General features: G+C 46.2%; 2 protein-coding genes across 2 annotated transcripts in view; one reads left to right on the forward strand and one right to left on the reverse strand.

The window, feature by feature from the left end:
- Positions 1 to 15,746, reverse strand: part of LOC118086037 (mast cell protease 2-like) — a 76,767-nt gene extending 61,021 nt beyond the window's left edge. Inside the window, exons 1-2 of the mRNA XM_035117257.2 lie at positions 15,686 to 15,746; positions 14,883 to 14,959 (exon numbers count right to left, since the gene is read on the reverse strand). Coding sequence (XP_034973148.2) covers positions 14,883 to 14,928 — 46 coding nt within the window. The 5' untranslated portion in view covers positions 14,929 to 14,959; positions 15,686 to 15,746. The remainder of the gene's footprint in view (positions 1 to 14,882; positions 14,960 to 15,685) is intronic.
- LOC118086043 (granzyme B(G,H)-like) lies at positions 2,374 to 3,087 on the forward strand. Its single transcript, XM_035117269.2, has 2 exons — positions 2,374 to 2,425; positions 2,740 to 3,087. The coding sequence occupies exons 1-2, from the start codon at positions 2,381 to 2,383 to the stop codon at positions 3,019 to 3,021; spliced, it is 327 nt and encodes a 108-aa protein (XP_034973160.2). The 5' UTR covers positions 2,374 to 2,380; the 3' UTR covers positions 3,022 to 3,087.
- Positions 15,747 to 16,666: the final 920 nt, after the last annotated feature.

Consider the following 16,666-nt stretch of genomic DNA (forward strand, 5'->3'; position numbering starts at 1 on the left):
CCAGTCTCCTTATCTGGCCCCAACAAAACAAAACCACACAAACCGTTTTGCTATCCGATTGCCATCAATGGGTGGGGTGGGGGGATGTAGAGATTTGCCTATCAGATCTCAAGTCTAGATTGTGGATTCTTGGGGCAGGTGGGGTCCCGAGGGTGAACGTAATAAAAGCTATGGGGTCAAGAGGCTGAAGAGTTAAGCGCCAGGCATCTCCCTCCTTGGCAAGCATCAAGATGTGGAGACTCTGCCAGGCTCCTCTGCTGCTGCTCCTGTCCTTCTCCTTGGCCCAAACAGGTGAGTTAACCCACCAACTCACGAGCCAAGTCCTACTACTCTTTGTGGCCTTGCCAGCCCCATTCCTTCTATTTCTGGTGCTTAGGGTGTTAATGCCTTTTGTATGCCTTAGATCAGGCATCCCCAAACTTTGGCCCTCCAGATGTTTTGGACTACAATTCCCATCTTCCCCAACCACTGGTCCTGTTAGCTAGGAATCATGGGAGTTGTAGGCCAAAACGTCTGGCGGGCCGCAGTTTGGGGATGCCTGCCTTAGATCAATGGTAGGGAGCCCGCTTTGCATTGCACAAGGGATGAAGGTTCCATCCCCAAAATTTGGTCTCTGGGTTCTGCCCCCAATCCTTTGATTTGGCATATATGAAATAATAGTAAAACATCAAACATTAAAAACGTCCCAATACAGAGATGCCTTTAGATGTCTTCCAAAAGTTATGTAGTTCTTTATCTCCTTGACATCTGAAAGGTGCCTGCCACAGCCGAGAAGGCCCTCTGCCTCGTTCCCTGTAAGCTCACTTCTTGCAGGGAGGGAACCACCCTCAGCGCTGGACCTCAGTGTCTGGGCTGAACGATGGGGGGTGGAGATGCTCCTTCAGGTATACTGGGCCGAGGCCGTTTAGGGCTTTCAAGGTCAGCACCAACACTTTGAATTGTGCTCTAGAATTTGTAAGCAGCAGCAGGAGTTGCAATTTATCGCTGCATATGCTTCTTGCAGATCCACTGCGGAGGCAGAGTTCTTGCCCGAATGCAGCCAAGCCTCACTCCAGACCCTACATGGCTGCCTTGCTGGATTACCGTAACAATTACATCTGTGGCGGATTCCTCGTGGATCGCCAGTGGGTCATGACTTCTGCGCGCTGCAAAAGGTAAGTATCCCCAAGGCCGCCCTCTTTTTTAGGAGTGGTGATCGTAAAGCTAATTGCTGGAAGGGAGCAGGGCAGGGGCAGGAAAGCACCATTGCTCAGTCTAGTCAAGGTGCATGGGATCCATTTCAACCTGTTACCTCTCAGGATGTGGACAGGTTTCTTGGACAAGTAAAACCAACCCCCTATCTCCTTGATCCTTGCCCATCCTGGCTCATAAAAGTGCCAGGGATGGGCAATGGGCTCTGCGGGGTGGTGAATGCTTCCCTCTGTGACGGTGCCTCCCCAGGGAAAATGGTTGTTAAACCACTTCCTGAAAAATCTAAAGGACCAGGTATGCAGCCTGGGGGTCATTTTGGACTCACAGTTGTCCATGGAGGTATAGGGCAATTCTGTGCCTAGGCAGCTGTCTACCAGCTCCTTCTGGTAGTCCGGCTGAGACCCTACTTGCCCGCAGACTGTCTCACCAGAGTGGTGCATGCTCTGGTCATCTCCTGCTACGACTACTGCAATGCGCTCTTCATGGGGCTACCTTTGATGGTGACTTGGAAACTACAACTAATCCAGAATGCGGAAGCTAGACTGGTGACTGGGAGTGGCCGCCAGGACTATACAACAACATATCTACATTAGCTCCCAGTATGCTTCTGAACACAATTGGTTCTGGCTTCTAAAGCCCTAAATGTTCTTGGCCCTGTATCCCTGAAGGAGCGTCTCCACCCCTATCGTTCAGCCCGGCCCCGGACACTGAAGTCCAGCTCTGAGGGTCTTTTGGAGGTTACCTCACTGAGAGAAGTGAAGTCACAGGAGATCAGGCATAGGGCCTTCTTAATAGTGATGCCTCCCTGTGGAATGCCCTCCCATCAGATGTCAAAGAAATAATGTTATGAACTTCTGTAAACATCTGAAGGCAGCCCTGTGTAGGGAAATTTTGAATGTCTGGTGTTCTGCTGTGTTTTTGTATATTCTGTTGGAAGTCTCCCAGAGTGCCTGGGGCAACCCAGTCTGATGGGCAGGGTACAAAGAACAACAACAACTTGTTATTTTTAAGGGCCATGGGTTGGAGGCTGGTCTTTTGCACAGGGACTGGGAGAGAATTGATTCTTGCGATCTCTGACCCTGACTGTTGCTTTGTTTCCAGTTTTGATAAGGTTGTCCTGGGAGCACATTACCCCACATCTGCCAGAGAATATCATCGCATTGCCCACGTCTACCGGCACCCAAAGTTTATGTCTAAGAACAACACCTTTCCAAATGATATCCTTCTGCTCAAGGTACCTCACCCCAAACATTTTTCTCACTCTGCAAGCACCCCTGAGGGCAGCGATCCTGAAGGCAGAAGGAGCCAAATGTCTCCTTCCATCCCCATGTGTGAAATATAATGGACTCATTCAGCTGAATCCAGCTCTTTGGTCATTAGTATGATCAGACCACCATTTATTAGAGCTCATTATTATGAATGCAGTTCCGCTTTTGGGCCCCAAACGCCCCATTCTAAAGGAACAGGATTCTACCAGGCTCCCTCAAGGGCTTCCTATTGGAACGCTAAGGCGCTCATTTCTGCCTCATCTCCCTCTCCTTTCCCCAGCTGCGTTCAAAGGTTCGTCTGAGTAAAAACGTTCAACCCCTGCCATTGCCAACATCTAGCCGTGACCTCTCTGAGGGGACACCCTGCAGTGTGGCCGGCTGGAGCCCGTATCAGGATGGTTGCAAATTTATGCTCTATGAGGCCAATGCCAGCATCTACGACCGAAGCAAGTGCCAGAAGTTCTATCCCAAGATCGATTATGGAAAGATCTGCGCAGGCAAACGTGAAGACATCTCTCAGTTATTTAACCAGGTAAGACTCAGCAGAAACAGCAGGCGATAAGACCAGAGGCAGGGGAGCAGGCGCACCTTCTCCTGTTATTGGACGGGATCTGCAACATGGAAAAGGGACCCCCGAGGGTGGGGGAGGTCCACTCCCCTGCCATGCAGGAATCTTTCGCCCAACGTGGGGCTGGAACCCCCAAACCCTGAGGCTAAGGGTCCCCTGCTCTACTGACTGAGCTATCCCGAGGTTTATTGGGGTTTTAGGCAGACCCTGGGAAGGGAACAGCACCATTTCTTTTCTTTTCTTTTCAAATAATTTTTTATTAAATTTTTCACTTACAAACCAATCATATCATACCAAATATTCCAAATTATACAAATACGTATCCATTAATCCCAATATTATGCCAAATTATAAAAAATTTGACTCCCCATGCTTCAAATTCTGAGGATTCTATACATCTATACAATTACTGCCTTTCTAATCAAAATTCCAAATTCTTTCCAATCATTATAATCCAAACATAAACCAGGTGTTTCCCAACAGTTCTATTATTTATTCTCTTTTGGAACAGCACCATTTCTAATAATGTCAGTGTGTCTACTCTGAGCAGGAGTAGCATGGCATACAATCCTGGGCCTGGTTCAAACTTGGTATGCTATCTCAGCTAACTTGTACTTCTGAAACCTCTATGTTATATAACACCGGTCCTGAAAGACCTACATTGACTCCCAGAACATTTCCGAGCACAATTCAAAGTCTTGACCTTTAAAGCCCTAAACAGTCTCAGCAAAGTATCCCCGAAGGAGTGTCTCCACCCCCATCATCCAGCCCAGACACGGAGGTCCAGCTCCGAGGGCCTTCTAGCAGTTCCCTCCCTGCAAGAAGTGAGGTTACAGGGAACCAGGCAGAGGGCCTTCTCGGTGGTGGCACCCGCCCTGAGGAACGCCTCCTGTCAGATATCAAGGAAATAAACAACTATCTGACTTTTGCAAGACATCTGAAGGCAGCCCTTTTTAGGGATTTTTTTAATGTTTTATGTTTCGTCACTTTTTTATTGCCAGTAATATTTTGTTGGGAGCCGCCCAGAGTGGCTGGGGAAAGCCAGCCAGATGGGTGGGGTAGCACCTTGAGCTCCTTACAGGAGAAGCCTATAAATACAATAAATATGTATTTGTGTGTGGACCCAGAGAAAACTATGAAGTGATGTACCAAAGTGGGGAGCCAAAACAGAGAGAAAAAGGAATTGGCAGGTTTGCCTATCTTGTTGCAGTTCAAGTCCTCCTTGAGGTGGATCCAAATCTTCCCCCACCTGCCATCTTTGTTTCCTTCCTTCCACAGGGGGAGATGGGTGATCCTTTGGTGTGCAATGGCGTAGCGCATGGAATCCTCTCCTACAGAAACCCCTGCCCTCCTGCCGTTTACACTCGCATCGCCCAGTATATTCCTTGGATCAAGGAAACCATGGCCAAGTGAAGAGAAGAAGGAAGAGCAGCGACAGCCTCGTTCTTCTTTTCTCTTTCAATGCTTCTGCTTGCTACATAAGCTGTTTGGCTTGAATCCTGCAACCACATGCACACTGACCCCCCCCCCAACAGCTGCAAAAAGTACCAGGTGTTTCGTACACGATTAGGTTTCCACAAGTTCCTTCAGTTCCTCCCCATCCCCTTCAAGAAAACCGCTGGCCTCCTACTTGCCCTGACCGTGTTCCCCATCACTCCTCTTCCCCCAACCTTCACTGCTTCATCTCTCCCACCTGAAAAAGGTGCCCTTCTACTCTTTTAGAACTATTCTGCCTCTTCTCTCTCCCTGTTCCCATACGGCTGGAACAATCTCTCATAGTGCCATACACCTCTGACTCCCTGAAGTGACTCCTCCTGCCCTACCTGGTTTCTTCTAATGCAGAGAAAGGAGACCTCTGGCCTTCTCAATGCTGCTGAAATGCAACTCCCATTATCCCTGGACATTGGCCATGTTTGCTGCAGCTAATGGGAGTCCAGCAAACTTTGGAAGACCAAAGGTCCCCCACTGTTGTCCAAATGTCTGGACTTAGCAAAGTCCATAGATCTCCCCCTTGTCCTCTGGATCAGGGGAGGCAAACCTGTCACCTTCCAGATGTTTTTGGACCCCAACTCCCATCAGCCCCATACAACATGGCCAATATGGAGCAATTGGAGTTGACATCCATCAACATCTGGATGGCCAAAAGATTAACCACACCTCACTTCAGATGATTCCACCTTCCTCCATCCTCCCTCTTCAGCCTGGCATAGATTTGGATGCTGCCCTCTGGGACTACGGAGAGCGAGGACTGTGGGAATTTCTCACCCTGTTCAAAAGGAGCCATTTCATTTCAACCCTAGGGGACTTGCTCTGTGCATTTCCACTGGTCTGAACTCTAGGATTCCTAGACAATCATATGAAAGACCTTGGCACCAATATGCATTTTAAAGGGGGGGGCGGTTGAAAGTTACCAGTTTACCATTTCACATGCCAAACTCCTCCAGGCTAATGGTTGGGGTGACGTACCAGAGGGACAGAGGGGAAATTAAATTCAGCTCAAAGGTAAGATTGAACCTCCCTCATTCACACTTTCTGGAATAAGATCCGAAACACAGCCATCCTTTCAAATTCGCCTTCCTCTGAATTTTGCAGTTTGGCTCTCCAGGCAAGTCTAGTGCACATAAATGCAGATACTGGAATGATGTGTGTTTATCAGTGTGCATAGCAGTGAAAGGAACCTGCCCCAAACGCCTTATTTTAGGGGAAATTGCTTTGCAAAGATGTGCTCGTTTGGCAAACTTGCATGCAACTCTGTATCTCAAGAGTAATTCACAATAAACTGCTAATGCATCCACACAAATGTGTGTGTGTGTGTGTTTTAATTGCAAGCTGATGTGTATATGTGGTGTTTTGAACCGAAAACGAGAAACTAGGAGACACACCGACGAACAGATTCACCCCTTCCTAGTTGTGGGGAGGGGAGGGTTTGAAATCAGGAGCTTTATATGATCCAAATGTGTTTTGTTTTGTTTTTTAATTTCAAGCTGACGTGTATATGTGGTGTATTGAACTGAAGAGTGGGAAAATGAGAAACTGGGAGGCACTCCGACGAACAGATTCACCCCTCCCTAGCTGTGGAATAATAATAATTATTATTACTATTATTATTATTATTTATTTATACCCCGCCCATCTGGCCGGGTTCCCCCAGCCACTCTGGGCGGCTTCCAACAAAACACTAAAATACAGAAATCCATCAAACATTAAAAGCTTCCCTAAACAGGGCTGCCTTGAGATGCCTTCTAAAGGTCTGGTAATTGTTGTTCTCTTTGACCTCTAGTGGGAGGACATTCCACAGGGTGGGTGCCACTACCGAGAAGGCCCTCTGCCTGGTTCCCTGTAACTTGGCTTCTCGTAGCGAGGGAACCGCCAGAAGGCCCTCGGAGCTGGACCTCAGTGTCCGGGCAGAACGATGGGGGTGGAGACGCTCCTTCAGGTATACCGGACCGAGGCCGTTTAGGGCTTTAAAGGTCAACACCAACACTTTGAATTGTGCTCAGAAACGTACTGGGAGCCAATGTAGGTCTTTCAGGACCGGTGTTATGTGGTCTCGGCGGCCGCTCCCAGTCACCAGTCTAGCTGCCGCATTCTGGGGAGGACTCCATTGGAGCAAGGTGGAAAAGATATACCGTGCAAAAAACAACAACTCCTAACCACAATGTTATTAATCCGTAATTATATCGGAGAAGCGACAGAATTTCAAGGGCTAACTCCTCTTCTCACACCAAGGCTACATTTCCGCACAGGTTAAAAAACAGGTAAACCATTCCCCCCGTGCAACCCTCCGCCATCATCTAACAGGGGGCAGCAGAGATTGGCTCCATAGACTCCTCTTCCAAGAGCTTTCCTCCTTCCTCTCCCCTCCCCCTCTCATTTGCCTCCAAAGCTTAATTAATTAATAATTGCCCGTAAAATACTCCACGGTGCTTGGTGCTAATAAAAAAGCCTCCCCGCTTAAGTAGCATTTTATTATTATAGACGGCAAAATAAATAAGGGCCTTCTTTGGCCACCGCTATTTAGGATAAAGGGAGGGGAACAGAGAGAATCAAACCCACCGGTGCCTCTCATTTAAAATTGCCCACTTTGCTGAGTTTTGAGAGCTAATAAAGTGTGTGTTTGTTTGGGGGGGGCATGTTTCTGATGAAGTCAACAGTTAAGTGAAGATTGGTGGGCTGGGAAGAGATGCAGGTTGGTTATAGCTGAGAAAGAACGTACCCACAAATCATTCCCACCACCCTTCCTCCCTTATCAGTGACTTGAAATAATTAAACTCCATACATCTTGTGTGGCAGGAATTCTCCCTCCCCTCTCCCCTCCTTTAGAATATTTGCATTGCAGGCTGATTAAGCTGTAATTATCACCCATTTACCGCCTGAGATGCAAAGAGCATTTTTCACTCTTGACAGGAAACTGCAATGCTATTCTGTGTGTGGTTCCAGTTGTTGCTACTGAAAACAGAGGATAGGGAAGAAGAGCAAAATATCCCTCCTCTTTCTAGCAGTTATGAACGCAAGCTGCAAGCTGGTGAAGTCCCAGGGTCCACGCTGGGGACTGGCTGCAGCAAATTCAGGGATTAATTTTTTTTAACCTATACTTTTCACAACTACAATTTCGTGAAATGCAACAGATTGTTAACCAATTGGAGTCACAATGCATGGTCCAGAGCACAGCGCGAAGCTGTCGTTGGAACAGCAACAACGGAAGGGGGACTCAGTGGAAGGGAATCAGATCCAAATAAGAGATGAGACCATCAGCCAAGTTGAGTTATCCATAAATAGGTGGCATGGATTTGTTTCCTTTGCCAGAAGCAAATGCAGTAAAATGGTGCCGTACTTCTCCAGATTGGTCCAACCCTTTTGCTTTTCTTGATGCTTTCATTTTGTGCCTGCGTCCCCCTCACTCACCCACCCCCAACATCAAAGCAGCTGAACAGATCTCCTGGTACCAAACTTCCAACAAATTCAAACAGGAGGCTTTCCAATGTTTTGCTAATGTTCATCTAAGCAGCTGTCGGTGAGATCTTGGAAAGTAACTCTGGCATTCCTAAGAGAGAGCGAATGGTGGCAGAAAAATGCAGGGAAAGGAGCTGCAGAGAAATATGGCACAGAGACAAAATACAGGATTTGGGGGGGGGAGAGGAGGGGGCCAAGGGAAAAGGGGCACCCCTTCTTTATTTATTTGGAGTCTTTGCATCCTGCTCCCCAGCCAAAAAGGCTCCCGGAACAGCTTGTTGTTCTTGTTGTTTAATCGTTTAGTCGTGTCCGACTCTTCATGACCCCATGGACCAGAGCACGCCAGGCGCTCCTGTCTTCCACTGCCTCCTGCAGTTTGGTCAGACTCATGTTGGTGGCTTCAAGAACACTGTCCAACCATCTCGTCCTCTGTCGTCCCCTTCTCCTTGTGCCCTCCATCTTTCCCAACATCAGGGTCTTTCCCAGGGAGTCTTCTCTTCTCATGAGGTGGCCAAAGTATTGGAGCCTCAGCTTCAGGATCTGTCCTTCCAGTGAGCACTCAGGGCTGATTTCCTTCAGAATTGATAGGTTTGATCTTCTTGCAGTCCATGGGACTCTCAAGAGTCTCCTCCAGCACCATAATTCAAAAGCATCAATCCTTCGGCGACCGGCCTTCTTTATGGTCCAGCTCTCACTTCCATACATCACTACTGGGAAAACCATAGCTTTAATTATACGGACCTTTGTTGGCAAGGTGATGTCTCTGCTTTTTAAGATGCTGTCTAGGTTTGTCATTGCTTTTCTCCCAAGAAGCAGGCATCTTTTAATTTCGTGACTGGTGACAGCAGTCACGAAATTAAAAGATGCCTGCCAAAACAAGGCAGTCTCTGCCCCTGCAGGATTAAAACCACAGAATTGTAGAGCTGGAAGGGACCCCAAGAGTCATCTAGTCCAACCCTCTGGAATGCAGGAATTTTTGGCCCAAGTGGGGCTCGAACCCTCAACCCTGAGACTAAGCGTCTCATGATCTACTGATTAAGCTATCAAGCCTCTTCCAACATGGAACGCAAGGAAAGAGGAAAATCCAGTTCAAATTTCCCACCGGCAATGGCCTCCTTTAATGTTAGTGACAGTTATGTTCCCGATTCATTCATTAATTTCATAGATAAGATAAGATAAGATATCTTTATTGTCATTGTCCCCTTGCGGGAACAACGAAATTACTCGGTTGCTACATCCACTCCGATAAAGCATTCCGCATAATCCAAAATTATAAAAACCTTATTAAAAACAGTAAATATAATACAAAATAACAAGTAAAATAAGATGACTTCAAAGTCCAGGCTTTCCATTTAAGGCCAAAATCGCTCTAGAGAAGAAACTTATATAGAGTTTATATAACCACCTGATCATAGAAAAGACCCTCAAAACGGTTGATGAAAAGACAATTATGTACACAATCACCCCCCCCTTTTTGCAACTATACTTTTAAACATAAGGGAAAGGGATACCTGACAGTTATGTTCAGTCGTGAACGATTTTGGGGTTGCGGCGCTCATCTCGCTTTACAGTCTGAGGGAGCCGGTGTTTGTCCACTTCCACAAACAGTTTTTCTGGGTCATGTGGCGACAAAACTAAGCCGCTTCTGGTGAACCAGAGCAGCACACGGAAACACCATTTACCTTCCCGCTGGAGCGGTACCTATTTATCTACTTGCACTTTGACATGCTTTCGAACTCGTAGGTTGGCAGGAGATGGGACCGAACAACAGGAGCTCACTCCGTTGCGAGGCCTCGAATCGCTGACCTTCTGATCAGCAAGTCCAAGCAGCACAGTGGTTGAAACCACAGCGCCACCCACGTCCGACTTTTAAACATAGAAAAATGTTAAAACTGCACTGGACGAGACTAAACCAAATTAAAACTCATGCAAGCTTTCTGGGCAGCATTGCCTGCACAAGAATGTCTTCAGCAACCTAGTTCACCCCAGCATTCCTCTGTGTCAAGTCCCTGACACTTCTTAAGATGAAGAGGACTGAACCTGGGACCTTCTGCACTGGGATGGCAGACCTCAACGTCCCCAATCATGTTGGCTGCTGGGGTTTGGAGCCCAACATAACTGGGTGCAGTTCCACACAAGTTCAGAATTTCTGCCTGTAAGTTGAGGCCGTTTTCCATGGCAAACTGTTGCCTGCATCACGGGTCAACATGGCCCGTCAACTGAGGGCTGATCCAGGACCTCAAAATGTGCAGAGGATGGTTCAGTCCAAAGGTATTTCATCCTGGAAGTCCAGAAAACCAATGCTGATAGGCTCCTGGGAAGGCCACCTGGGTGGGGCTAAGGACTTTATAAGGGCTGCCTAAAAAGGACTGTTCTGAATTGAAATTCTTTGGGGAGGACTGGGACGAGGACGCTAAACTGAACAGAAATATCATCCAAAGTGCAACAGTGACCTCTGCTGATGGGAAAAGGGGACACAAGAAATGCAATTTATTGCTTTTTCTGTGAGATGTGCTTTAAAAAGAAAAGGTACAGTACTGTTGTCTTAAAAAATCACTTTTGCACATGCAAAGCATTCAGCCCTCCCTTTTTTAATAAAAAAAACACGCTGCTTTTAGTCAGAAGAGGAAGGCTCGGGGCCACTATGCACCTGTAAGTCCTTAATAATAATAATAATCTCTTCACTTCGGAATCCTTAGCAACTGGAATTCAGAGGTGTACCTTATCAACCGGGAGATCACACAACCCTTAAAACGCAGTGCCATAAATCTCCCCAAATTAGTCTGGGATTAAAAAGGGGTTTTTAGGGTTCTTCTTACAGTCAAGGCGAAGGGAAAATATGTATATCTCATGGGCGTATATCTCATGAGTCTCATGAGGGCGTATATCTCATGAATTAACTTGCTTGAGCTTTGGAATCCAAACTGCACGTGAGAGATAAGTAGGAGAGAACACGGCAGCAATTCCTAGTGCCGACCTGTGAGGGTTGGCGCCTTTTCCAAAGCGACAGAGAAAACGAGAACGAACTCGGGCCCAGTTCTCTCGCTCAAAATTTTCCTGCGATTTAAAGATAATCGGGTCGTTAGGGTTGTTTTACAGCCGGCTAATTCGCACCGTCCAAGGCAACACAAAGTCCACACAAGAAGGAACAGGTGGAAGAATGGGGTTTTGCTTCATCGGGAAGCTGAAATGATAAGATCCAAAATACAGAAGTCTTGGATTTCGGCTTTTACTTAGCCAGAGCAACAGTTCCAACCAGCCTCCTGCAAATTTAATGCCCTGCAGATGTTTTGGCTTACGACTTCCATAAGTCCCTGTAGGAAGCATTGGTTATGAACCACCCTAGAAACTTTCAGGTTGGCGGGCAAAATACAAATCCGCCACGTCAGAGTGGAGCCATTGATGTTAATGGACATGGCTAAATTAGGTTCATTTATAAAAACACTAGCTGGCCCGGCCACAAGTTGCTGTGGCTCATCCCTGTGACTGCCCCCACCCTGTTCTGACCCATGACCTATTCTGCCCCCTCCTCTTCCCACCCACCCCCGGCTCATCCCTGTGATTGGCCCCACCCTGTCCCAACCCATGACCTATCCCGGTCCCTCGGCCCAGTCTGCAAAGCCGAGCCAAGATGCTGTGGAGAGGGAAGGTTTCCTAGCTGCAGTACCAGTGTAGCCATCGCTAGAGGGCGCTGGTTTGCAACCTCTCCTGTGCTCCCAGCATCCCTGGCTGTCTGAGTTTTGTGTTCTAGAACAGTGGGTTTTACCTGCTTTACCTGCCATAGGTGTGACATCTATCTATGTAACCTGTATATGGTCACTCGCAAATTCGCTTGGGACGTTGTGTCCAAATTTGAACACAATCAGTCAAGCGGTTTTGGAGAAAAGTGGAGACTAACCCACATGCCCAGTTCACATTTATATACCGTGTTTCTCCGAAAATAAGCCATACCCCGAAAATAGGCCATACCCCGAAAATAAGCCATACCCCAGAAATAAGCCAATGTGATAGGCAGTTTAACCTTGTAGGTTAAACTGTACCATACTTAATAAAAAAAATAAGAGATCCCCTGAAAATAAGCCACCGTGTGTTTTTTTAGGGAAAATAAATATAAGACGGTGTCTTATTTTTTGAGAAACACGGTATATAGATTTGCATCCTGCTGTGTCATTAAAATATGCATCAGAGCAGCTTGCAACCATAAAAACATAAAACTATTAAAAAAAACTTTTAAAAGTTCAAAACAGACATCAGTTAACCATTGTCAAAGGATGTATTTGCAATCCTGGCAGAACAGAGAAGTTTTCAGCCAGTATTTTAAAGTGGATGCAGAAGAGATCTCCTCAGTAGCTCTAGCACTGGATACAAACCCCGTCCTTTTTATCAGTACTGCAGTGTTTATAATCGATGGATCGGAAATATTAAACTAGGGTTGCCATAAATCAGGGAATTCCTGGTCATGTCCTCTTTTCAGGGTCCTGCACGCTAGGTTCTTTACAGTCACCACAACAGAATGCCTAGTTGCCGTTTTGGGGCCAGACAGCTAGAAAGCCATGTTTTTCAATACAACATTTTTGGTCGCTGAAATTCATTCCGATTGTGCAGATAAAACATAACGGACAGAATTCTACAGGATGTGTTGCTAGTTCGTGAAAATAGTCAACGTCCAATGCTCCCTAGGCATGCAGGTGGCGGAGATGTCAGGGGCCATCCTGGCTCCTGGGCATCTTCACTTGGTCACAAGTGGCCGACAGCCAGGTGCATAATGCGCCATGCAAATTTCATACAGCTGCATCATTCTGCACTAAACTGCATCTTCCGGCTTCCTCTGTTCTTGATCTGGAAGCTGCAGTTAGTGCAGAATGCTGAGGTGTGATTGCTGACAAGAGTGAAGCCTTGTCAGCGTAGGCTGCCTGTGCTCGGAGATCTGGTTGCCAACTTGCTACCAGACCAAGTTCAAGGTGTTACTATTATATTTGGGGCCAGCTTACCTATGAGATCGCCTTACCCCACAAGTGCCCACTCGAGCAGCAGAATGGGCACTACTGCGGGAGTCAAATAATACTCGTTCCGCATTTATGAGAACTCGATCGTTTAGTGTGGCAACGCTTACCCTTCGGAACTCCCTGCCTCTTGAGATCAAGCAGGCACTATTCTTTTCGGTGCCTGCTAAAAACATTCTTGTTTAAACAAGCCTACCCAGATGCTTAGAAAGTTGACGTGATTTTTATCTGTTTGGGCATTTTAGCTTTTGTATGTCTTAAAGCGCGGTTGTGATTTTCTCTTGGTTTTCTTGTATTTTCTTTCAGTCTCGTTTCCCCCTCCAGTGAAGCAGTGTATAAATTTTATTTACAGGTAGGTAGCCGTGTTGGTCTGACGTAGTTGAAACAAAAATTTAAAAAATCCTTCCAGCAGCACCTTAGAGACCAACTAAGTTTGTCATTAGTATGAGCTTTCGTATGCAGAAGTGTGCACGCCCCACCCCCAGAATGCGCGCCCCGCCCCACCCCAGAATGCACGCCATGTCCCTGGGGGCAGCGCGCCTGCTCTCTGCCCCCGCCGCTGAGGGTATGATATGTTAATTCGGGTGGTCCTAGGCCAGGCATCCTCTGTGCCGCTTGAACTACCTGACTGGTTTTGTTAGAAAACATTAAAGAAAAGAAAAGAAAACAAAAGAGGGGAGAAAAGAAATGTAGGATGAAATGTGACATATAATAATGTGTGCTTTAGTACTGTATATATTTTCAGATTGGTCTTCTGCAAACACCTTACCTTAGGTATTCAACATCATTCTTGCTATATATATATAATTTTTTTTATTAAATTTTCTGTTTTACAATTTAAAATACTCTTTTAAACATCTTTAAAATATCAGTGACTTCCCTTCTTCTCTTTCCATGGTTCTTTTTGCATATGTTAAGTCCCTGCATATTTTGCAAAAACTAAACCATTCAGTATTCCATTCCAGTGGTATCTTGGTTCTCAAACTTAATCCGTTCCGGAGGTCCATTACAAAAACCAAAGCGTTCCAAACCCAAAGTGCGCTTTCCCATAGAAAGTAATGCAAAACGGATTAATCCGTTCCAGACTTTTAAAAACAGCCCCTAAAACAGCAATTTAACATGAATTTTACTATCTAACGAGACCATGGATCCATAAAATAAAAGCAATAATCAATGTACTGTATTATAAAATAAACAAGACAGTATTGTAGATTGTTATAAGAATTTTGAGGTCATATATATATAATTGTTCATAAAACATGTACATGAATGTACAGAAACATGTCTGAAGCAGCACAGGAAGACAGGCCTGACTGACACCATTTTGACTCTCTCTCTCTGACCAGGTGTTCCTCTGCAAGGAAGAAGGGGGGTGGGGGGAACCTTCTCATTGTCTCAGTAATTAAAGTGATAATCCCTGGCATCCTGATACCTGAGTGCCAGACAAAAAGGGTGTGGTTAACTTGGCTGGGAAACAGGGAAATGTAAATATCTCTTTTTTGTTGATTAGGTTTTGGGGGCAGGGGGCAGGGTCCAGGATGCTCAGATTACTGCCACCAGACCTCCCCTTTCATGATGTACCTATGATGAATCTAGGGAGAGGGGTCTTGGGCTACACCCCTTCTGTGACATATGGATGATGCTTCTGGGGGGTGGGCTGAAACCAATTTCAAATTTCTTTTTAAGGGCAGGACACCTTTGTTTGGGGTTCCTTCCTTGTTCTCCTGCGTGAGAGGAAGGACCCTGTTGCAACAGCGAAAATAAAGGCTTTGCTTCTCAAACTTCTCTGGTTGGCCTCTGTTATATTCTCCAACCGATGGAGAACCCAATAAGGGAATAAGGGCAGATTTTTGCCTATATCAAGATTATAAAAAATTAAAATTATTATTATTTTCTTACCTGCACTGATGATAGTCATTGTTTGGATGGGGGGGCTTTTATCCATTTCCGCAGTCACACAATCAACCCATCAGCAGCTGAACACAATCACAAAAGTAAATAAACTGAAAAAGCCGCAAAAACAAAAATGCAAAATAAATAGCAAAAACAAAAACGCCAAACTTAATCCGTTCCGAAAGTCCGTCTGACTTCCGAAATGTTCGAAAACCAAGGCGCAGGGTCAGATTGGTGCAAGCACCCCGGAAACAATATCTCAGAGCCGCATTGGACGTTCGGCTTCCGAAAAACGTTCAAAACCCAGAACATTTACTTCCAGGTTTTCGGCGTTGGGGGACCAAGGCGTTTGGGTACCAAGGTGTTTGAGAACCAAGGTACCACTGTATTGCATCTTTCAAAACTTACCGTATTTACACTGTTGAATTTATCTTAATGCTGCCAACGTTTTCAGGTGTACACAATTTCCCCCCATAAATCCAATAACCGTTTTCAAATCTTCTCCAAACATACGTCTTTCCTTGCTTTCTACATGGTTCCCCTTTGCTTCTTTTTAAAATATTCACAACACCCTTGTGAGGTAAACCGGGCTGATAAGAGTGTCTGTCCCAAGCTCACTCACTGTGAAGGGATTTGTAGAGATTTAAACCTAGGGACACCCGCCCCCAATCTTGCCTCTGTCCTTGCATTAAGCTCTATTATTATTTTGCACAAGTGAAACTTTTGTGTGTGTGTTTTTGAGTAATTTTCTTAATTTTAGTGAGATTTTGGCACAAGCTACTTTAGGCTACCGTCTCGTACATGCTTACCTGTGAGAAAAGTCAGAGGTGGCACGAGCAGATTTTGCATTGCTGGGGGTCGAAGAATGCTGGAAATAAGCAAGTGAAATTAGCAAGTGAAAAATACGGTAAATGGTGCGTGGTGTTTTTTTTGTTAACTTTCTGGAAGGGCAATTTATTCAAATTTATTCATGGGTCTTACAGAGTCCTGGTTATATGTCATCCCTCTCTCCTCTTCATATATGTCCTTTTCTGTGTTTTTTTCTTTTTCTTTTCTCTCTTCATATGCGTGTGGTGTTTTTTTTCTCCTCCCCATTCTCTCTCTTTTCTTTCACTTCTTTAACTCTATACTCTCCAAAATCTCTATACTCTTCCCATGCTTGAGGCCCAACCTATATGAGGCGATTCCAGAGGCCAATAATCTTCCCACTGCCCTAAGTTTAAGCTTCCACCATAATTTTTTAAAACGGTTTTAAAAAAATAAAATAAACGTTTTTTAAAAAACAAAAAACAAAACCCTGCACCTCTCTAGGCTTTCACTCTCTTTTTCCCCGTTAAGTCCTCCAGCGACCCATAACTCTACGCGGCCCTGCCCGCTAGCGCGCATGCGGGCATCTCTCCGGCCCGCTCGGCCCAACCGTTTCTCGTTTCCTCCTCCCTCCCAATCTCTTATCTAACCACCCAACCTTGCTTTAAAAAAAGAAAGGAAGGAAAAAGGGGGCGGGGCCTTCCTTACATCCTTCAACGCACGTCGGCGTGAAAAAAAACAACAACCCAACCCTTCTCTGCCCCTCCTCTGCGATTACCTTATTGGCCGGGGCGCGGCCGCTCGGCCAATCGCTTCACATCCGCGGCGCGCGCCGGGGCCCGCCTCTCGCCTGAGGGGGCTCGCCTGCCGATTGGCTCTTGAGAAGAGAGATGTTGGGCGGGCGGGAGCGAGGGGAAGGATGTGAAACAGGGAGAGGCGCGCGGGAGCGCGCACGTCGAAGCGCGCGTCCAATCGGGCGTTCC

The sequence above is a fragment of the Zootoca vivipara genome, chromosome 6 (genome assembly GCF_963506605.1).
Source record: "Zootoca vivipara chromosome 6, rZooViv1.1, whole genome shotgun sequence".
Classification (NCBI taxonomy): domain Eukaryota; kingdom Metazoa; phylum Chordata; class Lepidosauria; order Squamata; family Lacertidae; genus Zootoca; species Zootoca vivipara.